Source organism: Vicugna pacos, chromosome 16 (genome assembly GCF_048564905.1).
Source record: "Vicugna pacos chromosome 16, VicPac4, whole genome shotgun sequence".
Classification (NCBI taxonomy): domain Eukaryota; kingdom Metazoa; phylum Chordata; class Mammalia; order Artiodactyla; family Camelidae; genus Vicugna; species Vicugna pacos.
Window position 1 is genome coordinate 32,132,172 of NC_133002.1, and position 26,901 is coordinate 32,159,072.

Here is a 26,901-nt window from a genome sequence, read left to right on the forward strand (position 1 = left end):
GAAGAAAACTGAAAACGGCATAAAGTGAAGATCGACATTAAAATGAGGTGAAAGAAAATTATAGTGGCATAGAAAAGTATAAAGCTCAGTTAGTTTTTTTTTTTTTATTAAAAATTAATTCAGGACTGATGTGACCTACCAGATTTCAGAACATGTATTAATAGCATATATATGCCACTGAAAACTTAGGTCCTGTATCATATTTTTTTCTTTAAGACTTTTTAAGAAATATTACCTAAACATGTGGCTTGCTCAGTGTTTAATTGCAAGTTTTCATTCTTGGACTTTGAAAACAAGATTAAACGTTAGTATTTGTGTGAATCAGACTAAGTGGGATTCCATTTTTACAACTCTGCTTATACCTAGCCTTTGGATTTAGAAGTTAAAATAAAGTATCTCTGACTTTCTGTCGCAGATTTGTCTCTGTCATTGAAAAGTTTTAGTATTAATCTTTTTCTAATAAAGTTATTGACTCTGAACTAGTCCCTTGTTTTAAATATGATATGCTGTTACTAGAGGTGTTGGTGTAGTTTTATCTGATTTGTTCTGTTTAAGACTAATTTTTATAGAACTTCCACAGTTTAAATGTTTTAAATAATGGTGCTTCAATTTTGGGTGGTTATGAATACTTTTGAATTTTGCTTTTAATAACAAGATATACAATGAACTAGAATATATTTTTTATATCCCTGAGAGATTTCTTTAGTAGTAGAAAATTCAGAATATCCTTCTGACAGACATCTATCATCCTCTAGCTGTGAAATAATGAAGTAGAGGAACATTCAAGAACTTTGAACTGGTTTTTGGTCTTAAAATCCTGTATCAAGATTTTTTTTTAACCTAGTCTTGTCAGATTATACATGTATTTATTTCTTTGTATGGGATGTGTATGCATAGTACAAGGATTTTTTTTTAAACTGATACTTAAGGTGATTTAGGAGGTGGGTCATGTACAGCAAATTTGGCAGCATGTTTTAACTATACCCAGCTGTTGACTGTATAAAAATATTAGCTCCAGCTACATATGTCATAGCAATTCTTTGTGATTTATAATTTTCAAATATTACTATCAGTGTATATAGGTAGAGAAACGTGAGTACATGTGTTAAATGACTTATGGCTCCATGTTGATGGAGAATGAACATGGAATCTAGGTCTCTGCTGCATGGTCCAGTGCCTCACCATTTATGCCACTGTGCTCATTCTATAATAGGCATAATGTTACAGAATTACTAAAATACCCTCCACCGGGCTTTGAAATATAATGAAGCTGCCACTTCAGAGGCTTTCTTTGCATAAGATAATGCTGTGGGGACAGAGTATTCCTGGCTTACCTAGTTAATCCTGGAGATTCAGCAATAGATGGATGGGTTATCTCTGAATTTGTCAGAGATGATTCATGTGCGGATTAATGTAAGAGGGGAAACAAATCTAAAGTCAGCTGCCTCCTAAGCACTGCTTTGTGTAGTTTGACAAGATTGTGGTTTTAAGAATAAAGGCCTTAAAATGATATCTTACCATATTCTAGTATTAAGAAAAAAAGGAAACAGAAGAAATTTACTTAAGTATTAAGATATTAAATCATGAGGATATTAAAATGTCAGATTTGTTCTGGCTCATGTAGAATCTTATAGCTAGCCTATTTAATGAAGTACTCTAAGTGAGTTCACGAAGTCTTCATCTTCATCTGTATGGACACTTCCATCTGTTGATCACTACTGAAGTTAATGTAGAGTTTGAGCGGGAGGCCTGGCCCCTTGAGGTGTCCGTGACTAAGGTCTGGCCTTAGTTGTGGGGATCTATAAATTGGGTCACACCTAGAAGTTATCAGGCTTAAGAGGAAATGATTCTTCCTAACCAAATTCACAATCCAATAATGGGCCATGTGCTAATTTACTGTAAGAAATACACACGTCTGTCCATGGAGACCTAAAAGTTGTCAGTTTCTTAATGCATATTTTCTCTTTGAAAAGCCTTTAGGGAGAGCCAGTTTTTATTAATCAGAAGATTTCTTGGTAAGATTGGAATCAGCAGTTTTTTATTTTGGAAAATTTGAGACACAAAAGTAGGACAGTTTAGTTAATTAAGACTAAATGGCCATTCTCTACTCTGTGTGTGTTCCCTGTCCCCTGTTATTTTCAAGCAAGTCTCAGACATACTTAATTGGCAAATATTTCTGCATGTGTTGCTAAAAGATAAGGACTTAAACAATAGTTTATTAATTAAAAATGAATTGGGTGAACTTTTTAATTGGTCAGCTATGGTACTGATCTGGTAGCTTACTTTCCATTGTGCCTCTCAAGAGGATGTGGTAATTGAGTCTGCTGTTCTGGCGTCCTCCCTTCTGCAGTGTAGACACACTGACTGCATCATTGCCCTTTTTGTTAAGACATTTTTTCTTCAAATAGATCATAATACATTAATTTTTTAGTTAGGATTAAAACACTTTTCTTCCCTTCTTGATACAATCATTATCACCTAGATTAGAGATGTTTACCTCCTTTTCTTATAGCATTACTCAGCTCCAGGTGATTTATCTGGTTTCTTCAGTATAGTTAGTGTCACAGAGGAAAACCAACCCTATTTCTAAGGTCTAAGAGCACTCTGACCACATACGGGTTGAGTCTAGCCATCTGGTTGATGAAAGGTTTCTAGAGATGTCAAAACTGAGTAATTTAGGGTGGAATTTTTTTAAGCTTGTGTCCGTTCTGTGCTTCAAAAAAATGCATTGTAGATGAGTTGTGAATATTTTTAAACATAATTCTAAATGTGCATGATTTAAAAAAAAAACCCATGAGAACTTACTGTGTATATTTTCTGTGGGATGGGACTTCATTTAGGGTTGGTTTTCAAGTTTGAGTTTGGACTGATTTTTAGTTGTTTATGAAAGAATCCCAGGTGACTGCTTTTTAAGAATTTTGTGTTACAATTATAATGCTTGTACATGGTTGAAAAAAACAACAGCAATGTTCAATGATCTGTGTCTCCTTTCTACTCCTGTCCCTCTCTTCCTCCCCAGGAGCTACTAATTATTTTTCCAAGTGTTGTTTTGTGGGGAGGGGGGTGGTGGGGGATGTAAGCATTTATGTATGAATCTTTTAAAATACATGCTAGAGCACCATATGTTTTGAATCTTGCTGTTTTCACTCAGTATATTTAGAAACATTTGAGACATAGGCGATAGCAATTTTAAGTTTAAACATGTAGTTTTCAAAAGTATATTTCAAGTAAAAGAGAAAGTAAATGTTTTTTTCATTGTTGTATTAGTTGTTTGTTTTTTTTTTAATTTCCTAATTTAAAAATGCAGTTTGAGAGTTTCTTAGTTGGTCTGTTTCTTCCTCCCAGCCATCCCAAATAGATCAGTTGTCAACAGCTTTAAGAATGTTTAGGAACAGCAGCTCCAGAAAGCAATTTGGCATAATTGTGCCATAACTTCTCTTGTGGTTATTCCACCCTTAGATACATACCTATAGAAACTTATGCATGTGTGCCAGGAAATTGATGTAAAAATGTCATAACAGCATTGTTTGTAATAGGAAGAGAAGGAAATAAAAACAAACTGGAAAGACTTCAGATGTCCAGCAATCCACAGGATAAATATTGGGGTATATTCCTACAGTGGAATTCCACAGAAGTCAGACTGAACTACAGCTACACATGTGAACATGGATGAATCTAAATGGTCAAAAAAGCAAGTTGCAGAAGAATACATCCACTATTGGTTCCTTTTCTGTGAAGGTCAAAACCAGGCTGTTAAATATATGGTAAATGAAAAGCAAGGAAATGATTAATACACAATTCAGTGCATTGGAGGGATGGAGGGAGATCATGGAGGGCAAGGAGGAGCCTTCAGACGAACTGGTGATGATTGCTAAAGCTGGGTGGGTGGTTTCTTTTTTAAAACTGTATGTGTATGTGCTTTTGTATGTATGACATTTCTTAATAAAATTTAAATTAAAAAAATGGGAAAAGGTCTTGGTGTAGGTAGTTAGTAGTAACATAAATGTATAAACATAATGTATTTCATGAAATTAATCTTCAGTGAGTAGCAGATTAAAGGGTACTATTTCTTGAGTGCCAGATTTAGTCTTAATTGTGGTCTTTAAAAGCTAGCAGTGGGACCTAAATGTGTCTTTTCTTTGTGGTATCTTATTTTTATCTTGATGTAATTTTCATTTGGGTGTCAGCCAGGGAGCTGATGCTGCTTCTGCTGTGTAAGCAGCTTCCAAAGAAGCTTTTCTCCTAGATTTATGTCATTCAAGAAAGGAACCTGCTGGGGTGAGAAGAGCCATTCTTCTGACCCATGGTCAGCACATCCTTTGCCTTGTTCAAGTTAGATCATCACCTCAGGCTGCTTTTTGTCCTTGTCTGTCCTACTCTTACCAGGGGTACTATGAAGTGTTTAAAAAATGTTTGCTCTTTAAAGGATAGTGGTTGAAACTTGAGAGGCACCTGCAGGTGCGTAAAAATCATGTAGCTCAAGGCCCTGTGTCAGTTAGCGGAGGCCCTCTGACCCCCAGTCATGTGCCTCAGGTGAGAGTTGGCTCCTCTTAGTGTAAGCTCAGGGCTTAACCGTGAGTTTACTTAACATCCCTTAAGGCTGCTCAGTCCTGGGTGCTATTTTGATACCTTAGGTTACATCAGTGTGCAGAATAGGGGCAGCTCTTGGTGGAGTCTGCTCAGAGGGATGGGAAGGGCGGTGCTGAGTCACTCCATTCAAAATTAACATCTGTTGTGAACAACTAAGAATTCCACATCATTCCATGTTTTAACCTACGTATCTTTTGGAACGCTTTAAGATAGCATTCTGGTACCCGATTTATTTCAGAGACTTTAGGTAATGATGGTTGGGAGAGTATAGCTCAGTGGCGTGCAGTGTGTGCCTAGCATGCATGAGGTCCTGGGTTGAATACCCACTACCTCCATCAAAAGTAAACAGATAAATAAACCTAACCCCCCCACCCCTCAGAATAATAAAAATAGGAAATTATAAAAATCTTTCAGAATTGCACTTCACTCAGAAATTAGTTTTTACAATCTATGTATGAAATACATAATAAAATTACTCTTGAAGCTCTTCAGACTTATTGATCTGCAGCCTTAAAGCTAGGTATGTTGGTTATAGGAAGTAAGTATGTTTCTGGTGCAGGCTGTATTGAATTTGCTTATCAACCTTGTAATTAAATTGCTGCCCTTGTTGATCTTGGTGAATTAAACGACTATGCAGCACCTGTGCAGGTTCTGCTGTTAGTGTAAGCGTTCCCCTCAGCAGTAATTTTTTCAAATAAATTTGTTCTACCGTGTTCATTTAAAAACAACCTAAAACCTCCCTTTTCTACAAATGGTAATTTTGGGCCATTAACCAACCCTGAGCCACTTCCTAAATTTATCTTAAAACAAAATTGAAAATACCTTGGGGAGGTGGCCCTTGGGAATCGACCCCCTGCCAAGCCCTATCACAGTCCTGACAGTGGAACACCGCTCTGGATGGTTGGAACTGACTTCTTTAGGGGGCTATGCTGCCTTAAAAATGTCACTTAGATGCTAAGCTTAAATTCAGTGCCAAGGTGCTCCAACCATAATCCTGTGGATACTAAGTAAATTGCATATTCAATTCTCATAGTCACTCACTCCATGAGTAAAGTGGTATGCACGTCTGCACCTGCACTAATCGGAACACCTTCCACTCTGGCAGCTGGGTGACATGGTAAGTGTTGATGTAAGGCCTCAGTGTCCCTTTGCCCTTCATCAAAGCTGAGCTATTAAGAATTTGGAGGTGAGGACGTGGCCTGTTTCTTGTGCTACAGGAAACAAGACATTGTGCTTGCCCAGAATGTCTCTGGTACTTTTTTCTCAGTTCCATGGGGATTAGAGATGATTTCATGAAGGTGTGTAAAGAGGCAACAGTGTGGTTGGTGTGTGTTAATAAAAGTTGGTAGACAGAATCATGCATGAGTGCTTCCAAGGTTCAGGTAGTTGTTAACCATAAGCTAGTGAGATGACCCAGGATTCCAGGTAGCGTGGTAGGGAAGAACCTAGCATGGGATCTGATCACAGCCCACCTTGGAGCTAGTTGTTAGCAAGGGCACTAACTTTGTATTTTTCACCTGTTTTAGTAAGAGTTCAGTGCTGTGGGCAGTGCCTTGGCTTTTCTTAAAAGCCTCAGGTAGTAACTCAAGTTGTGTAAGTCATGCTGTTTTATAGATAAGTTAAAAAGTATGTAAAGAGGAAATGATGGTGTGGAATGCTTTTTAGAAACTGGGAACTTTGAACCAGTGTGCCAAGTGGGTTCTGGCTTTCCCAGCTTCATCAGCTCACCCTGCCTTTTAACGGAGTTCATGTGAACAGACCCTGGCTGGTCCTGACACTCAGGAGTGCATACCTATGCCTGATCAGGATTGGGGTACAACTTTACAAATTAAACTTGCATTGGTAAGTATCATAGTTATAATTTTTTTTGTAGTACTATCTGTCAAAGCACTTTGAACATAACTTTTCTCCCAGCTCAGAGAAGTTGGAGACGAGGAAATGCAGTAATTTTTCAAAGTACACATGAAGTTAGCAAACTGGTACATGCATCCAAGGCTTCATTATTTACAAAATGCTGATTCCAGTTTTCTTTTTTTTTTAATTGAAGTATACAGTTTACAATGTGTCGATTTCTTGGTGTATAGCACAATGTTTCAGTCATACATAAATATACATGTATTTTCGTATTCTTTTTTGTTGTAAGCTACTACAAGATACTGAATATAGTTCCCTGTGCTATACAGTATGAACTTGTTTATTTTATATATATTGATTCCAGTTTTCAGTTCTTGGGTTTCTTAATATGTCATTTTTGCAGCATTGCCGTTGTAACAGGGCTTCTCCAACAGCGATGGTGTGTACGCTGTCAATTCAGAGCTGTTTTTCATTAAAATGAGTTCTACTTCCTGAAAGTCCCGTAGTCTCAGAATGTCTTTGTCCTTAATATGGAAGAAGAAATTGTACATTGGTTCATAAATACGTGTGAAATTATTAAGATAAAAAGGCTTAATACTAGATGCCAAGCATTGTTTTCTCTGTCTTTCCATGGTAAACTAAGTCAGCAGTTGAGAATTCTTTCTTTTCTGTGTGTGGGTTTTTTTTTTTTTTTGGGTCTGTGTTGCAGGTTTCCAGGGGGAGTACAGTTCCATGATGCTGCCCAAGAGTAAAAGGCCAGGATATTTTTTAAAACATCTAGAAAGTATGATTATCCCACCACGTTTTAGTTTACAAAGAATAAACAATTAGGCAAAAGGCTTTTGCTAAAGGCATTTTGAACATTGCTGTTTAAAAAAAAATAATGCCCAAAGAAATGAGACTTTTCCTCTGAAATTCAAAACTGAGATGTGTTTTGAATCTGGAAAATATATAAAAATGCACAAAACTTTGTTTCCTAAGGTTGCAGACTGTTGCTAAGCAGGTAAGAGTGGGTTTATACCTTCTGTCCTGGGGACCAGTCAAGTTTTGCAGAGGTTGGAAGTGGACCATACATATTGAACTAGTCTTATTTGGGTACTGTAATTCAGACAATTTAAAAGGGTTTATGAATTAGGTATGCAAATCTGTAAAAGCACCAGATTGAGAATTACCTACCTACCATGTTTGGCTATCCTGCACAAGGATTTCCACTGTCTTGGATTTTGTTTTCATACTAAAAATGCAGAAGCTAATGATTGGCTTCACAGAATATAATTTTACCCACTTAGAACCCAGTCTGTGTTTAGAAACTTGTAAACCCTACCTTTCTGAGCAGTGTGTTTGGCAGCTTTCTTATCTTCTCCACTTGCTCTGGGTTAATCCCCAGTTCATAGCAGCTCACTTTTAGTAGATTTTGGTAACTCAGCTCTTGTCTGTTCAATTCAACCTCAATGAAGTCATTTTCTTTGTGGCTCTGAATTCTGACTTTAAGCACCAGCTCTGGATCACCCACAAATTTATTTATAAAAGAAACAAAAGACCCATTTTAAAGTCTTTGAACATTATCAATTATTACAGCATAGATAATCCAAATAACTGAGTAATAAGTAGACCTGGAACTTTTATAGGCATTTATACACTTTATCTGAGGCCTTTCTTGGAATGCTGGGCAAGCTCTAGGATGTATGCCCCATTATACTCACCAAAAGACTTGCAGTTTGAAGCCAGGCTGGGATTTCAAATATGCAATGGGTGATACGCATCACCCTTGGCAATATATACATGTTGTTTGTACCTTGGCTACTTGGAAAGCTTCGAGGAAATGTGCAGCCCTGGGGCTCTGTATCCTTAACCCATTGTGCAGAGGTGCAGATCATTCTGCTGATTCCTACTGTACCCCTGGGACTTCAAGGTGAGCCGCAGGCCCTGAGAAATAGATAATGCTACCATCTTTTGGGACGGTGGCATTAAGTGAGCCTTAATTGTCATAAGAAGGAGCACTACTGACTGAAGGAGGAGGAAGCCTAATGGCGAGTTTGCAACGTGGTCTAGGGGCTGAGTCCTTACCTAGGCAGGTGTCATTGGGCTTGGCATTATCACCTTGGTCAGTTGGCAACTGTGGGTTTGAACCTTGTTTATACTCACGTGAGAAAGAATTAGAGGAGAGCTGAGAAACAGCAGCACCTCAGCATTTAGCTCTCTGCCAGATGTGCCAATTAGGCGAGGGATAGCAGAGCCCCATCTCCACTTCCTGCTCTGCAGCTCCTCCTCACAGGTAAGAACAGCCACGAAAAGGGCAGTAATTGTATTCAGACTTGAAGAGTAGTTGTCCTTAATCACCACTTAAATCATGAGCAGGAACTGAGACAGAATTTTTAAATGGTATGTAATCTGAGGGAGAAATACGTGTAACCTGTGTGCTTAACTCAAATTTCTACTTAGGTATATTCAGCAGTGAGGGCTTTGTGCCTCCAGTTCGTTAGCAGAGTCATACTGTTAGAAGAGTCCCTTTATAAGGAGAGATTTTCTCAAACAGAAGGAAAGGAAAGAAGGGAACATTACAGAGTAACTTCCAGGTGCCAGGCCTTTTACATACTTAAAATAGCCTTCCAAGCCTACACTGCACCGGCACTGTGCCAAGCCCTGGGGAGATGATGATGCAAACAACAAAAATCCGAAGTGGTCTCTCTCCTGGTATTTCAGGTTAGCAGGAGAGAAAGATATTAATCAAGTGACCTCAAGTAAATGTGAAATTACAATTGTGGGCATGGTGAGGGCGAAATCCACAATAATGGGAAAGCCTGGAAAGCAGTCAAGAAAGGTCTCCCTGAAGGCTGTGTTTTGAGCTGGCATCTGAAGGATGAGTAGGCTTAAATAGATCCAGAGGGTGGAGAGGGAGAAGAGCTTTCCACGGCTCGGGAACAGCAGAAGGCTCTGTATGTGTGAGGAGGCAGTGGCTCTTTAGAAGAAAGAAAAGCAATCCAGCATGGCTGCAGGCGGAGAGCTGGGAGGGACAAGATTGTGGGGTTATCCACCAACCTGTGCTACCCAGTTCAACCGCTGATCACATGAAATGAGATACACTCTTAAGTGGAAAACACACACTGGATTTCAAAGACTTAGGAAAAGTAAAGTATTTCCTTACTTTCTAATATTGTTTATATGTTGAAATGATAGTTTTGATATACTGGATGAAGTATACATATTAAATTTAATTTCTTTTTAAAAAATGTGGTTACTAGAAAACTTTTAATTACGTATGTGGCTTACATAATATTTTAATTGCACAGCGCTGGTATGGGTGAAAGGTCTTTGCTCTAGAACAACACCAAGTCATTAGACAGTGCTGAGGAGGCTGTCACAATCAGATTTGCATCTTGGGGGGAAAAAACACCAGAAACCACTGTCGTCACAAGAATTATATGGACTGTAGTTTTCAGACAAGAAAGTTGAGGCTGAAAGGTGAAGTAACTTGCTTGAGTTTGCTCCATTAGGAAATGGCAGGACCTGGACGAGACCTACTAATGTAGTGGAGCCCAGTGCAAAATGGCTTCCCGGGGAACTGAAGCCTCCCCACCGGAATACTCTGGAACCCGGGGGCAGCTGGGGGACCCCTGCCCCTTCCCTGCCAGGGACCTCAGCATGCCCTGTCTTGTCTGCCTCTTGCTTGAGTCTGCCAGGGACCAAAGGTGACAGCAGAATGAGGGACGTGCTCATTGTCCCATCTGATTTCACTTACAAAACAAACTCAAAGATAAAGCTATTAAAAATTTCGAGCCAGTGACCACAGAGCCTTTAATCCCAAGCGTGAGGACTCTCTGTATGCCAGGCCCTGCGCAACTGCTCTGATCTCAGGCCCACAAACCCAGTCCTGCTTAGGGCTCAAACTGCTTTTCCACACTGCTACATACTTCCCCAGAAATGAGATGCTCCCACCCAGTGCAGCTCTCTCCCAGGACAGAAATAACGTGCCCCCGACTCCCACTCCAGACAGGGACCAGCAGTCTAGTCCTTGTCCTTCCACTCTGGGCCTGGAGACTGAGTCCCTCTCCCAGGCGGCCCTTGCAACAGCTGGGCCTCACCCTCCCAGAGACACCTAACCTGGAACGATGCCCCCTCACCAATTCCACGACTCACTCAACAAAGAACACGAGAACGAACATCCCCCAACTTGGCCTGCCATGTGTAAAACATTTTATTCTCCCATGAATGTGTCAGATTAAGTGCCCTGTAGATGAACAGGGTTTCTTAGAGGTCAGAAAGGATGTTCTTTTGAAGTCAAGCAGATTTGGGTCTGAATTTTTCCTGTGCTATTTAGTAGCATTGACACCTTGGACAAATTACTTAACCTCTCTGAGTCTGTTTTCTGATCTGGAAAATGGGATTAATAATCTCTACCTCACAAAGTTGTAAGAAGTAAATGAGAAGGTGCACAAGACGTACAACCACCCCTGGCGCGTAGGGAGCAACAGGAGCTGCCGGCTGCTGCTTTTGATGGTAGCTACTGACACCTGCCTCCTCTTGAAAGGACCCTTGGTCCACTTGCTGTCCCTTGACCACTCCATTGGCAGAGTGGGGAAGGACACCCCGCCCTTCCCTTCCTCAGGCCCCTCCCCTATCCTCCTTGAGGACCATGTTTGAAACAGGACTTCCAGACTCACCTACAGGCTTCTCCCTCACGTCCTGTTGGGGTCCAGCCATGGGTCAGCTCTGTGGTCTGTCGGATCAGCAGTCCCTCTTGAATTTACGCCCAAACTCCCAATCAAAAAACACCTTCTAAAGCCTCAGTGCATCTATCTGCAGTGGAAAAATAATCTGTTTTTGTCATTGGCTAGTGAGATAGAGCAGGGGTTGGCCTATTTTACAGACAGGCAAACTAAGGTCCAGGTGTGTCGTATGACTTGCACAGAATGCTGCAAGTGAAGGACTGAGATTCAAGGCTCCCTGCTCCCTCCTCTGGCTGTGTCCACTGGGAAGCAGTGCAGGCTAACAGAGCCCACCCACGGGTATGGCGCCCTGAGAGAGGAAGCCTTCAGAGGCACAACCCTCCTTGGAAAAAGTTAGCAGCTACTACTTCAAGGGATAAGAAAAGCCAAACAGTATCTTGGACTGAACAGGCTCACCCACCTCCCCGATTCTCTCTCCCTTTTCTCCCAGCCCCTTCCTCAGCTTGTCAGTGAGTGACAAGAAAGCAGAAAGACCCGGACCCATACCTGGGGTAACTCCGCCTGGGTGAGGATCCTGAATCCCCGATTCCAGACATAATGGAGAAGGCAGGAGCTGGAGCGAAAGGTTCAGTGAAGGGTGGGTGGGGCTGGGCAAAGTCCTGGGCAGGGCAGCTGAGGATAGGAACTCACTGGGGTGACTCTCTCAGTTCGTTAACCTGACAGACGGGGACAGGGCCTCAGGTGGGCCTAGCATCCTAAAGCTAGAGGGAAATCTCACACTTAGCTGTGCACCTGCGAAGCCGTAAAAGCTACGCGTGCCTTGGTCCCACCCTCTGACGAGTCCTACTTAGTTGGTCTGGGGTGCAGTCTGGGCCCTGGAAGTTTTAAAAGGTCCCCAGATGATTTTAATGTATGGCCAAAGTTGAGAATCACTGATTTGGCCAAACTGCTTAAGGGACAAATGGGGAAACAGAAGTCCAACGCAGGGAGATACTTCTCGATAGTCACAGGGGCAGCCGGGCACAGGCCTGGGACTATGTCTGGGCCACCTGGCTGCCAGCCTGAGGCTGCCTCCTCAGCATCCCCGGCGCCCTTCTGCCAAGAATGGAGGAGCACCCCCGACCCCCAGCAGAGAGGAGGGAGCAGCTGGGATCCGTCCGCCTGAACTCCGAAGAAAGAAATAGCACTTCGGCCAGCCAGCTGCCAGGGTGTGTCAGCAGTAAGCAGCCTCCCTGGGAGGCGGGAAGCCCCATAAAAAAGACGGGCAGGACCCCCAGCAGGGCCACTGCTGTCCTGCCAACACCATCCGCTTCCCTGGCCCAGCGGCTCTGTCTCACTTTTTGCCTCTGAACTGGCTTACTTACCCCTAAAATTCTATTGGTTTCCTGAGCTCACTTCTGATTGGTTATTTCCTTCACTCCTGATTGGTCCATTCCCCTCACTCCTGATTGGTTATTTCTCTCACTCCTGATTGGTCTATTTCTACAAAGTTTGTTCCTAGTTGGTCAACTTCTGTTATACTTCATTTGCATATGATGTTGCAAAGTGTGAAACTGGCAGCCTATAAAGGCCCGTGTAAACCTACTGCAGGGTCCAGAGCTTGGAGTGTTAACTTTTCTGCGCCTGGTGGTGTAATAAACCTGAGTTCTGTAAGTCTGAGTGCTGCTTGGTCTCTTGTCTGGATCCAGGTTGCTGTCACAACTGAGCTGTAACACCTTTTTCCGCAACACCTGCAACGCTTTCCCTGAGTGGACTGGCGGTAAGGGCTGAGGGGCTGGAGAGGAAAGTGCTCATGCCCTGAGGGGAGCCACTTCCGTCTCCACGTCTCCTGCCTGCCCACTCCCCACTCACCCATTCTCGGGTTCACTCGGCAGTATTCACTTTTTCTTGTTCAGGGGACCTTTTTTTCCCTTTATGTTTATTTTTTAAATAAAAGCATTCCATGCTCTAGTTCTAAAAGTTGAGTAGTTCTAAAGATCAGTTAGCAAGCAAGAGCAGCATGCTTGCTGGGAGGCAGTCACAAGGGCCTGGTGTGGGTTTTTTTAATTCATTATGCTGGGCACTTAGGACTCTTCTATTTATAGAGTAGCTTTTGTGTGCGGGTAGGCAGATGGCTTTCAATTTTGGTATAGTTTCAAATTTACATTAAAGTTGCAAGAGCATATACCTTTTACCAGTGGTTAACATATTGCCCATTTGCTTTAATATTCTCTTTCTCAAAATAAATAAGTAAATAAATAATATTCTATCTCAGTATATAATCATGTGTATGTACATATAAAAGATACACACACCCCCCCACACTCACACATTTCCCCCTGAACCCATCTGAGAGTAATGTAGACATGCTCCTTTATCCTTAAAGATTTCAGGCTGCATTTCCTAATAGCAAGGATATTCTCTTACATATCCAAGATACCAGGATCAAAATCAGGAAATCTAACATTGGTATAACGCCATTAGCTAAACCACAGTCCGTACTCAAATTTTATCAATTAACCCAACAATATCCTTTTTAGCTTTTTTCCCCTGGGCCCAGGATCCCATGCAGGGTTATTCATTACATTTAATTTTCATGTCTCATAGATTTCTTTAATCCAGAAAAATTCTTCAGTCTTCCTTTGTTTTTCATGGCATTGACATTTTGGAAAAGTCCAAGTCCATAATTTTATCGTTTGTCCCTCTTGGGTTTGTCTGATATTTCCCTGTGATTAGGATCAGATTATGTGCTTTGGAGGAATTGCACAAAAGCGCTATGTCTTTCTTAGTGCATCGTAATGGAAGGCACACTTTGGTTTGTCCCATCTTAGGGATGATGACTTTAATCAGTTGTGAAAGGTCTGCTGAGTTTTTCCATTGTAAAGTGTCTCTTTTCCCCTTTGTAATTAATATGTAATTTATGGGAGATATTATTAAACCATACAGATATCCTAGTCTTCAAATTTTCACTTTTTAGTTTTCAGTTTTACTGAAGAATTTGACTTGACTCAGTTGTTACTGTGATGATTGCAAAGTGGTGATTCTCTGATTCCATTATCCTTTCTACACTAATTTGGTATTCTACTATGAGAAAGAGCTTTTCTTCTCACCCATACATTTACTATCAGTATGGACTCATGGATTCTTATTTTATTCAATGAGTTACAATCCATCACTTTCATTATTTATTTTGACACTCAAATTATCGCAACTTTATACAGTATCTGCTTACAGCTGTTTCCCGTATCCTGTAATTCTTTCCCATAGCCATCATTTTATGAGCACTTTCTTAATTTCTAACACATCAAGATGTTCTGGGCCCAGGGTGGGGGTGGGGTAGGGGAGGGTATAGCTCAGTGATAAAGTGAATGCTTAGTATGTCTGAGGTCCTGGGTTCAATTCCTTTTACCTCCATTAAAATAAATAAATAAACCTAATGACCTCTCCCAAAACAAAACAAAACAAAATAGATATTCTGGGCTCAATCAGCACTTTCGCTGTCCCAGCCTTTGAACCAGCCATTTCTCCAAGGAGCCAGGTTCCTTGCAGGGGAATAGGTATACTCATTCCTATGGGGAAGCCAAGAAGAGTGCTTCTAGGCCCTTTTAGTGGATAGAACTAGGAACACACATACACACACATACACGTATGTCTACACTGCTTTCTTTGTATATATATTTAAGACTACATGTTCATACTGATACTTCCATTCCATTTCAAAACCAAAGAGTTCTCCCTAGCTTTCTCCATTTTTAGTTCTCTTCTCCAACAGTGGAAAATCTGGCTCCTAACCTCTTTAATATATTTACTCATTTGCTCAGTCCGATAATACACAGAAAGTAGTTCCAGAATTACTTATTCGAAATACAGGTAGGTTCGTTGTTTGTGTTTGCATTTTAGGGTTCTTCCTAATCCTTCTGGTAATTTTCTGAGTTCATAAAACAGTAACATGATTCTAAGAATCAAAACTATACAAAAATTCATATTTAGAAACGTGTCACTCAGCACTTCCACGTCGTCCCCCGTGCTCTCCTCTCTTCTCCAGGATGCTAACTAACCTCCTCCGTTTCTGATATCCTTCCTGTTTCTTTTTGAAAAATCAGACAGATAAATGTATATTTTATTATTCCTTTCTTACAGAAAAGGTGGTATACATGTTCTTTTCTACTTTGCTTTTTTTTTTTTCACTAAACACTGTATCTGGAAATCATTCCATATTAGTCCATAGAGATCTTTCTCGCATCCCCCTACCCCCCACAGAGTGGGGATTCTATAGTTTATTCAACAAATCGCCTATGTACGGGTATTCAGTATGTTTCCAATACTTTGCAATTACAAGCAGTGCTATAATTAGTAATCTTGGGCCTATGTACTTTTTAAATTATTGAAGATACATACTCTGGGTAAATTCCTAGATGTAGGTTTCATGGCTCAAAAGTAAACACAAATGTAGTTTTGTTAGGTACTACTAAATTTGGGGTTGATCAGGGCAGGGGGACAGTGGCCCAGAGTGTGAGAACTTTATATTTTGCCACACTTGAATTCTTTTTTATTGCTCTAGCTTTATCAGTTAGTAGGCCTTTTTAATTGTTGAGAGATAATTCTTTACAGGTCTCTTGCATGCAGTTAGTGGAGCATAGGCATTGGCTCTCTGCCTGCATTTGTTCAAGAATGTTTGAATAGTGAAGACCCTTGAAAATTAGAGTTAGTGTCTTTCTTCAGAGCAAAAGGCAGGATTCTTTACTGTCCAGTATAATGAAGATAATGTCTCCCTCTGGAACAAAGGTCAGACAGGCCTACTGCCCATTAGAAAAGATTCTGGTTCCCTAAATGTGGGATTCCTCCTCTGTAAGCTTTCTTTTGGGGGGGGGGTAAGCTTTTTTATTATTTAAAAAAAAAAACTATTTGCATAGATTACTTTGAAAAAAATAGTTTTCATGGCTGAGTGAAGTATTGGGCAAGTGGTCCATAAGGCAGCCTCACAGAGCTTCCTACACACACCTGTGCAGTATGGGGAAGATGGCTGAGAGCTCCTGGTACCCTGGAAAGCCCAGGGGTGTTACATCACTGCTGGGCCTGAATAGCCCTGAGGTTGCAATGAGTGCTCAGAGTGGGACTGAAACCAACAAATTTTCCTGTTTCTGTGACTAGCCATTCAGGGACCAGGCAAAAATAACTTGGCTGCTTGCTCCAGGAAATACTTACTCCTGGGAGATAAGACTGTGGACCACTAAATAGTACTGAGCAGACCCTCATGAGTACGTGCTGAGGCAATAAAGAAAAATCCATACTAGCTTCTAGGATTGGAGGCCTAGCTAAAAATTCAGTTTGGGTCTATAAAAAAGATGGCAGCTCTGAGAAGAGAGGGCTGGCAGGAGGGGGGGGGCGAGGAATCCTGCTGGGTTGCTTACTTGTGGGTACCGGGTCACAGGCGATTTGCTTAACTCTCTCTGAACCTCGGTTTCTTCATCGATACCTTGGGTGACAATAATGATTCTATCTATTCTGCTTGTAGGGACAATTCATGGATAGAAGATACAAAAACATGTTCTGTGGATGAGAGCTGTGTGTCAGTTTTTGTCATTGCTGGATGGAATCCTGGTGGCCTTAAGAGAAGCCGTTCAGATGAAGGCCTTGAGTGACCACTAGGGGGCGGGAGAGGACGGGGCCGCGGCACCTTCAGGGACAGTTCTGTTTACCAAAGACCCTTCACTCGCGAGCCCCCCTTCCCTCAGCTGTCTCGTTTTCTTCTTGGCGGGGGATGGGTGGGAGGCACTATTGGAGCCATATAATTTTTTTCTTTTGGTCTTGGAATCAACAAGAAGTCTCCCTTGAGAAGGACGTTGACTTTATCTTAGACGGAACTTCCGGTGCTTGAACTACAAGGGTGGGTGAAGAGCAGAGTCCTGGGGCGTTGCACGAGCCGGGGACTGGAGTTCAGGATGAAGGGGACAAGGGCCAGTCCAAGAGCCTAACTTGTTGGGGTTTCTCTCTCTAGCGCCACTGCACCACAGAATTCAAGCTGTTGAGAATGCTCAGTGTCTGGGAAGGGGGGTGGGGGGGCGCCTCCCTGTGGCCTGGCTGCTGCCTTTGTTTCTCTCGGGGTGCGGGCGTCTTCCTCACTTCAGCAGATCCAGGCCTACTGGCGGCTGAGGAGAGCGCGCCTGAGCGTCCTGCCCCAGCCCAGCCCACCTGCTGCCTTAAACTGGGGCTCTCCCCGCCCTGATTCATTTCTTCCCCTCTGTATCTATGTGCTGGTTGGTTTCTAGGGTACTTGTTGTTTTTCATTTACAAAGTAATATAATGCTTCTGGTTTAAAAAAAAAAAAGTTGAAACCTTATAAGCCTGGAATGTAGAGAATTCATTTTTCCTAGGCACCTCCCGGGAATCCCCAGGGATCTCACAAAGGCAGGGGCTTCTGCCTTGTTCTCTGCCGTGTGCCCAGCACCTATGACAGACCAGCGCCTGGTCCCTCGGGGGACCCCTCATTTGGTGAATGGATGAAAAAATTATGAGTGAATGAGCAGTTTGGTATGAACTTTCCAACATTTTTTTCTATGTGTATACTAGCATAAATATATTTAGCCAAAAAATGGGCTCATGGCATAAATGTGGTTCTGAACTTCCTTTTTAATTGGACAGTTCCTCGTGGATCCTTCTTCATGTTACTTTCTATCAGGTTTTCTCAGCTTTGGCATGACTGATGTTCGGGGCAGGATCATTCTGTGCTGGGTGCAGCCCTGGGCGCTGTAGGATGTTGAGCAGTATCCCTGGCCTTTACCTGCCAGATGCCAGTAGCACCCTTCCACCTATGATAAAATAAAGGTCTCTAGATGTTGTCCAGATGTCCCCTGCCTGGGGGGCAAATTGCCCCTGCTGAAGAACAACAGATTTATACAGATCTATCTCGTTTTGTTTTTTGTTTTTTTTTGGCTGCCTCAGAGTATTCCAGAATGTCGCTGTGGAATTTTTTAGCTAATTTCTCATTGATGCACAGTTGTTTCCAGACCCTTGTAAGGTGCCTACCTGAACACCTGTGTAAGTATTTCTGCAGGAAGCTTCTAGAAGTAGGGTTGCCAGACTAAAGCAAGGACATGCTTATACCAATCTGTGTCCCTCCTGACAGGGCACCACGAAGCCCACCTCACTCCATGTTTTATGGTGATAGGAACTAAATATTCAGTCTTTGCCAGTCTGATGCTGTTTATAAGCGATGGCACTTACTTTGTTCTCCTGTAGAAGTCTACTGGCCATTCCTTCCAGGAAAATGTTAACAACAGTAGTGACCAAAAGGAACCCTTCTTGACTCTGACTTTAGGAGTGAAGTTGGAAAATGTTATCCCATAGATGCAAATGCATACATTTTATATACATATATAAAGTAACTTTCCACATACTCTGCACTGGGGTGTTAGTGTTCTTTTTGATCATAAGGTTGTTTATGTGAGCGCTTTAAAGTTTCCAGTTGATGGGAGGGTTTCGTTTCTACTTTTATTATTTATTTCTTATTTTTTTCCATTGTGGTAAAAAAAAATGGGGTTTGTATGTACTTTTTTTTTTGGAATTTATTGAGATTTCCTTTGCAGCTCAAGTCGATTTTTGTATACGTTTATAAACATTCCATTACCCCTAGAACTACACGGAGCAGAGACTCCCCCCAGCTGCATACTCAGGACTTTGAACAATACCTGGCGCAGGGTCTGGTCGGTGCTCAATGTAAATTTGTTGAATAAGGGAGTGGATGAAGCACCCTTGTAAAGGTGTATTCCTTGCTTGTAACTTATAACTTCCGATAAACATGATTGTTTTCTTTGTTTTTCAGCTATCTGATCTGTTAAGGGCTGAGAGGTAGTTCCACTTGTCTTTTTCCATGCATTTTCAAAAGTTTATGCTTTACATATGTTTTTGAAAATAATAGCTTTATTAAAATATGGCTCACACACCGTAAAATTTACCCCTTTTAAAGTGTACAATTTAGTGGTTTTTAGTGTATCCACAGGGTCGTGCATGCATCTCCACTGTCGCATTTCAGAACACTTTCATCACTACAAAGGGGAGTCTCACGCCCATTAACAGTCACTCTTCATCTCCCCTTGCCTAACGCCTGGCAACCGCTAATTTATTTTCTCTCTCTATGGATTTGCCTATTCTGAACATTTCTTATAAATGGGATGCAATATGTGGCCTTTTGTGTCTGGCTGTTCACACTTGGCATAACATTTTCAAGGTTCATCCATGTGGTAACGTGTGTCACACTTCATTCCTTTTTATTGCTGAATGATAGTCCGTTGTGTGGCTGTGTTATATTTGATTTACCCATTCATCAGTTGATGGACATTTGGGTTGTTTCCATCTTTTGGCTGTTATGAATTATGCTGCTATGAAGATTCTTGTACAAGTTTTTGTGCAGACATATGATTTTGTTTCTTGAGCAGAGATGTGGAATTGCCGGGTCACAGGACAACTGTATGTTTAACCTTTTGAGGAACCACCAAAATGTCCTCCAGAAAGCTGAACCATTTTACAACCCTACTAACAATGTAAATGGGTTCCAATTTATCTACATCCTTTTCCATACTTGTTATTACCTGTCTTTTAAGTTTAGTCATCCTTGTGGGTGTGAGGAACTCCTGCCTGAGTTCCCGCCTGTGGTTTTGTATGTCCCTAATGACTAATCAAGCTGAGCATGTTTTCATGTGCTCATTGGCCATTTGTGTATCTTCTTTGGAAAAATGTCTATTCAAATACGTTGCCCATTTTACAGTTGGGTTGTCTTTTTATTGTTGCACTATAAGAGGTTTTTTCCTTTTTTTCCCTTTTTTTTTTAAACATATTCTGACACAAGTCCCTTATCAAACATGATTTGCAAATATTTTCTGCTATCCTGTGGGTTGTCTTTTCACTTTCTTGATGCACCTATGTTTTATGTTGTTATTTGGTGCACATTTTATCCCCCTTAGCATTATAAAGAGATCTGCTTTTGCGAGAGCTGATCACACAGGCTTACTGACCCTGGCTAGTTACCAACAAGGGAAAGAAAATGCCAGGCTGTTGAAGAACAGGACATTTTTTTCTTATCCCACAGCTGGCTTCTTGGTTCCAAGGACACAGCCGTACAACAGGGTGTTTTATGCCCCACAACTGCTGCATTGATCCTAAGGACATACCCAGTATCTCTTTCTTTGTTCTCTTTCTCCCGCTGAAGCTTCTGCTTTAGGCCTGAGCACGACGGGAGGGAAGAGCCAGTAATAGGAAATGACTGACACCACCCAGTTGAAGATACCGATGGCAGAGCCTTCCAATGAATGACCCCATGGCCTGGTCAGGGGCTGGGGCTGTCTCCACCGGCTTCCTGGCCAACAGCTCCCACTCCAGTGTTTTTTTCTCCCCTTCTCAATAAAGCAGCTCTCTCTCTCTCTCTCTCTCTCTTTTTTTTTTTTTTTCACTTTGTCCCTCTGCCTCTACTGATAATTCTTTCTCAGTCAGGGGCAAGAACCCACATGTTGAGGGGGGGGCCTGCCCATCCATTTGGTGGGCTTTCTAATTTGGGGTCCCTCTGTCTGCTAACACTTTGTCCAATGTATTTCTTTCTGAGGGGAGCTCAGCTTCGATTTTCAGGTCATGACCTTGGCTTTCTTTTGGTTTGCACATGCCTGTGTATCTTTGCTCATTTCTGATGTGTATACCATTGTTTTCAGCATGTCTCTTCTAAGCAGATGGTCGGCGCTCAGCCAAGGTTCGGTTCCTTCCTTCTCTCTGTCCTCGCAAATGTCCCTCCCAAGACCACGCCTCCCTGGAGTAGCCACTGCTGTCACCGGGCTGAGCTCCAGAGTCCAGACCCCACAGAAAGACATGTGTCCTCTCTCAGCACTGCTTCGGAGCCTCACAGCCCTTTCCCTTCCCCCTACTCTCATCCATGGCCCTTGGTGGGGCAGCCACTGAGCTGCCATTCTCCTCAGGTCCGTCAGGGGCCGCCCCACTCCACCCTGAAATCCCTCCAAGAATTTAAGTTTTAATTAATCTGTTCCTCCCAATCCTCCCAGTCCTCCCAATACCACCTTCGGGCTTAAAGCCCACAGCAGCATTCTCAGTTACTCAAAGAGCCCATCTTTGCAATCACTACTATTTAAGCTGTCCTGTGAGAAACCAGCTGAATGCATTCCACACCTCTGTGCTGAAGTTTCCTCATCTGTAAAATGGGAATAATTTCCCACCTCGCACAGAAATAACATATGCAGTGTTTAGCATGGGGCCTGGCACACAGTAGGTGCTAATTAAAGCAAGTCGCTTTACCAAGTCTTCAAAGTCCTACTAATGTCTCTCTCCACAACTCTCCCGAAAGCTCTCCGGGTCATCTGTCCTTTGCTCTCCTGGGCAGTGATGGTGGCGGGGTTCCTCGGGCTGGGATGCCTTTGAAGCAGGTACAAACTTCCCAGGCCACAAAGTCAGGTGTGGGAACGTTTTAATTTTCTGTAACCGACTTTAATTTCCATCTCAGTTTTCCATGTTGTGTGGTGTGGAAGCATTTTCTTAAAGAATTCAGAGTTTCCTCAAGTCAGTCTTCTTTTTGCCTCCCTTTCTCCCTGGAGTTCCAGCTAGTACTGACAGTAGACAGAGGGCTTCTGATCTTGGTCTCTCTCATTTTCTCTGCTGGCATCTGAAAAGATGGACTCTGGCCCCACAGGCCATCATTTGCTGGTGTCAGTCCTCGCTGGCGTCCATCCCTGCTGGTGCCCACACCTGCCAGCATTCACCAAGAGGGCCCATGGTCCATCCAGCCTCCTTTGTCATTGTTTCATCCTGACCTTCAGCCTCTTCTGGACCCAGAGCCCTTTCTCAGCCCCTCCCATGGGAAACTTGGGGGAGGGGGCTGTCTCAGGCCCTCTCTGTGCTGACACTTCCACCACCAGGTCTACTTACATGTAAATACATGTAGGGTATTCTGTCTGAGAAGGTGCTATCTCCACGCCCTCACCCAGGAAGCAAGCCCCCTCCTCCCTGAGCTCTGGCTGCCCCCATTCCAACCCATTCTCTGGATGGGAAGAGAATGCTCCTTCATGGTTAGTGTTTTTACTGAGGCAGGGACCTCAGAATTCAAGGCTTAGCTCCATTTTTTCTGGAACAGCCCTGCCCTGGGGACACCCTCACTGCCATCTGCTCTGGGGCAGGGTGGTAGACATACTAGGAAAGAAGCCTGGATGATATTTCCAAATAGCAGCCAGTCACACCTTTACCCTGGCTTCTGGGTTCTCTGAGTACAGGCTGACGCATGGCCCGCAGCCTCCTAGGAAGTCTTGAGCGCGTGGTGACGTGTAGGGTGGAACCAAAGGTCAGGGCTGGCCCAGGTTTTCTGAAGTTGGTACTCAGCCGTTTTGGAGGGTAGACAAGCCAAAATTCCTGGTCTCAAACAACAGAAAACTTAGTTAACTACAGCCTGAAAGGAATTTTCTGGAAGGATGATGGTGAACCACGGTATCACAAGGGAGGCTGGAGAACCAGGCTTATCAGTTGGGGCTGGGAGGTAAAACCACCGACAGGAGCTCGGGAGGATGGGCCCCCTGACATCACGGTCACCATTGTCCCCAACGCCAGAGGAGGAACATCTCAGTGGTCCCCGCTTCTCTGTGACCCTCGGTCACTGTCCAGGTCCTGGGCAGGAGGGTGCTCTCAGACTGAGTGGCCAGGCGCCCTCTGCGGGGATCTGGGTGAGGGAGTTTGGCCCCACTGGGCTTCTGTAGGGACACTCTGCCTCCTGCCCATCTAGGGATCCCCACCCCCGCCCCACCCCCGGGTTTGAATGCTAAGCAACCAAAAACAACACACGCCATACGTCTCTTTTGTATTTGCCAAGAGGCAGTTTCAAACCTGCCTCACCTAGGCAGTCTGACACCTGGAGCGCTGCTTATTTGTACCACTGGGAGAGCGTGCCAAATCTGGTTAAGTCATGTAAACAAACGAAGTGCTTCCAGAGAGTTCCTCCACCAGTCTGTTACCATGGCTAGCGTAGTGGCTAACATTTACTGACCAAGGTCCCAGGCACTGAGCTAAGATCTACGTACAAGATCTCTTTGGGTCTTAGTTACCGCCATCCTTCCAAGGAGGAAATTGAGGCCTCATGGTTTAGTAGCTTTCCCACATTCAAGAAGGAAGACTTGAATGCAGGCAGCCTGTCTTCAGAGCTTGGCTGGGAAGAAGCCCTGCTTTCCACGATCCACTGGAGATAGACATTAAAGCAGTAAACACAGGATTATATGCATGATTACAGTGAGCACTGGAAAGGGAAAGAGCAGGGTGGTGGGAGAAAGCAAGACAGAACCCATCAGCTGTGCAGTGGGATGGGGTCGGCAGGGTCCCAGGAAGGTCTCTGAGAAGTGCTTTCAAGCCATGACCCCAAGGACGAAGTTTAGCCAAGCAACACAAGGGAAAAGTGGCGACAGCGAGTGCCAAAGGCCTGAGGCAAGAGAGACCTGATGTGTTTGAGGAATGAAAAGAGGGTCAGTACAGCTGGAAGGGAGAGAGCGGGGCCTCTGGGCAGGAGGCCAAGGCAGCAGGCAGGGTCTCCGTGCTGTCTTCAGCTCCTCCCTCCTCTGAGGGACTCACCCCCACCTCCAGTCCTCAAGCAAATCCTCCAGTTCTAACCTCCCAGCACGCTCAGAATCTGACCGCTTCTCCCATCTCCACGGTGGCCGCCCTGGTCTCAGTGCTGCAGGGTCCTGGGGCCCCTGACTCCCTGCTTCTGCCACATTCCTGCATCTATTCTCACCAGCACGAAAGCGATCCTTTTAATCTGTGAGTCAGATCACACCCGCCTCCTCGCTTCTCATTTCACACAGAGGAAAAGCCCGAGTTTCACAAAGGTCTGCAAAGCCCTCCATGGTCTGGCCCCTGTGGCCTCCCTGCCGCTCATGGGGCTGCAGTGCGCCAGCCCTGCTGTCTCTCAAGCACCCCAGGCAAGCTCCTGCCTTTGGGCCTTTGCACTGGCTGCTCCCTCAGCCCAGAATGTTTTCCACACACATATCCGTGGGTCTCTCATCATCCAGCAGCCTTGCCTGGGCATGTTCACCTGGTGAACTGGACGGCGAGAGCAGAGATGCACAGCCCTCTACCTGTGTCTCACTTGCTAACAGCCAGCTGGCCCCAGTGAGTCACAGGACAGAGCCTAGAGTAGCAGGAGGGGCACCGGGACCCGAGACAGTGAGGAGGAGGGGAGGGCCAAGGACCAGGGCCCTTGTGCACCTGACCAAGACCCTTTGACTGTTTATATTCAACAAATATTTATTGAGCATTTGCCATGTGGCAAGCCCTGTTCTAGACACTGGGGACACAGCGGCACAGAAAGTGACAATGTCCCTGTCCTTTGGGAGCTTACAGTGTAGAAGCAATGACAACGAACTGACACAAAGTGCTGTGAAGAAGCAGGAGGCAGGTTAGGGCCTGTCTGAGGCTGAGCCAGCAGGGAGGTCCTTGCTAGTGACAGGTCTGAGTGGAGCCGGGATAGGGAAGAGAGTGAGCCACGTGGATATGTGGGGAAGAAGGTTCGGGGTCAGGGCAACAGCAAGTACAGAGGCTCTAGGGAAGGAGGTGCTGGGTTTGCCTTCAGAGCAGCAGAAGGCCCGGCCCCCAGAGAGCGAGGAAGGAAGTGAGCTTGTGACCATGACCTGGCCGCCATGGGGCTCTCTGGGTCTGATGAGCACCTTGGATTCTACTCCAGGTGTGAAGGGAACTGTCGGAGGGTGGCAAGCAGAGGGCTGAATACATTGTCTAATGGCCACCCTGGAAGGGAGGCGGGGAGCCCCGGGGGGAGGCTGCTGCCATTGTCAAGGAGAGAGTTGGTGGTGTGATGGGGGCCATGACAGGTGGATTTACTGACACATTGGAAGAAAGGGAGGCAGGAGTCAAGGAGGGCTGATGCTTTGGTCTGAACAAGTGGGTAAATGGAGCTGCTATTTGCTTAGATGGGGAGTTCCAGGTAGGGACTCAGTTTTAGCCATAAAATGTCCTCTGGGAGGAGATGATCTTTGGAACCTGGACAGAGTGACTGAGGGAGATGTGGGGTCTTGGGGGCTCCCATCTTCTCCCATGTGGGGGGAAGCAAGAGGCCGTTAGAGTGTTACTAGCCACTTTATTCATTTGGCAAAAACTTACTGAGGTGGGGAGGGTATAGCTCAGTGGTAAAGTGCATGCTTAGCATGCACGAGGTCCTGGGTTCAATCCCCGGTACCTCCATCAAAAATAAATAAATAAACCTAATTACCTCCCCCTGGGAAAAAGGAAAACAAAACCCAAAAAACTTATTGAGCACCAAGGATAAGCCAGAGGCTTTTCTGGATGCTGGGGAGACAGCAGAGAAGAGAGACAGTGTTGTCTCTCTAATTTGGTACCTTGCTTTCCAGTGGGGGAGACAGGCAATGAGTAAGCCAACACCTGTAAAAGGTAAGATGGTTTCAGAGAAGGATGCGTGTGACAAAGCAGCTCTGGACAGTGGTGGGCAGTGACTAGGGGAGTCACACCTGGGCAGGATGGTCACCCAGGCAGCCCCAAGGACCAAACCCAGACTCCCCAGGACGACCCCTTCTCTGCTTGTCTTCTCTGTGTCCCCCAAAGAGGCTGTCGTGTCATGAGGCGGGGAGAGGGGTGTGCAGTGATCCTCAGGGGTCTTTGGGAAGGACTTCTTCCTGGAGGAGGGTCTCCTGAGGCAGGCTGCCCCTGTGGGAAGGTCCTGGTTATCAGGCTCTGGGAATTCGGAATCTCTGATGCACAGACAGGTAGATGTGGAGGGACATGAGAGCAGAGAACCCGTGAGAGGTGCATGACTGTGACCCCGCAGAGCAGAACTGCCCAGCCCACAGCAAAACTCTTCTCTGTGAGTGTGGAAAGGGGGCTGCTCCCTCTGTACTGGTTTGAGAGTTTCTGCTATGCAAAGAATTTTCTTTGTGTTTCCCGGAGCTTTATCCTGCAAAGAATAGGGGAGTGGAGCATGGCGTCTTTGAAGGCTCATAAAACAGTTTCCATGTCAGTCCTGCTGCTGCAGAGACGGGGGGACCTCAGGGGAGATGTCTGTGTCCTTTGGGAACAGCAAGAAGTTCATACAGGGGAGTGATTTAGGCTCACTAGATTTTGAAGACGCTGACTCAGACAACTGTACGCAAGCTTCAGGGGTGGTTGGGGTCCCTGCAGCAAGTTGGGAGGCTAATATGAGAGCCATGGCAGGGTGCAGAGAAGAGGGGGCAAGATCTGGGAGACATAAGTTCAAATGCACGTGGAGAGCGTGGATCTGGGGCTGAGGGATTGGGGAGATCGTGGCCAGTTCTGAGATTTCTAGTTTCAGAGCTTGAGTGAATGACAGATGATGAACTAAATTACAAACCACAGAAGGAAAAATGATTTGAGGGAGAAAGGATCAGGTTCTGTGTGAGAAGTCTGCCACATGGCTAGAAATACGGATCTGATGTTTAGGAAAGAAGTTGGAGCCATAAATGCTGAGTCAGAAGTTACCAGGGCCTGGAGGGTGTTTGTGGCAGAGACTGCCCAGATGATAACTCTGCCTCTGTCCCTTGCCTTCTGGGGCCACATGAGAGCACACACAGCTGAGGGGACACACAGCTAGGTCTGGCCAATGGAATGTGAGTGAAGCCGTGAGGCCACTTCCAGCCATGGCCTGGCCAACCTTGGCTGCCAGCCCCCTCCTGGAGGGGTCGGCAGACTTTTCCTGTAAAGGGCCAGATGGTAACTATTTTAAGCCTTGTGAGCCACACAGCCTCCACTGCAACTGCTCAACTCTGCCCTCGTAGCATGAACACAGCTGTGGCAA

General features: G+C 44.4%; 2 protein-coding genes across 8 annotated transcripts in view; one reads left to right on the forward strand and one right to left on the reverse strand.

Annotated features, from left to right (window-relative positions):
* The window catches only part of LUC7L3 (LUC7 like 3 pre-mRNA splicing factor), a 22,828-nt gene extending 22,414 nt beyond the window's left edge, over positions 1–414 (forward strand). For 6 of the 7 annotated variants that reach the window (XM_072938657.1, XM_072938652.1, XM_072938655.1 and 3 more), the window contains one exon: positions 1–414. This exon is cut by the window's left edge. Coding sequence is in view for 1 of the 7 variants with exons in the window: in XM_072938654.1 (XP_072794755.1) it covers positions 1–12 (12 nt within the window). In the remaining 6 variants the exon portion in view is untranslated. The other variant, XR_012059537.1, reaches the window with a different exon arrangement.
* Positions 415–6,604: 6,190 nt separating this feature from the next.
* ANKRD40CL (ANKRD40 C-terminal like) lies at positions 6,605–12,176 on the reverse strand. Its single transcript, XM_072938658.1, has 4 exons — positions 11,658–12,176; positions 11,106–11,241; positions 7,769–7,944; positions 6,605–6,968 (listed from the first exon to the last, which is right to left on the reverse strand). The coding sequence occupies exons 2-4, from the start codon at positions 11,143–11,145 to the stop codon at positions 6,828–6,830; spliced, it is 357 nt and encodes a 118-aa protein (XP_072794759.1). The 5' UTR covers positions 11,146–11,241; positions 11,658–12,176; the 3' UTR covers positions 6,605–6,827.
* Positions 12,177–26,901: the final 14,725 nt, after the last annotated feature.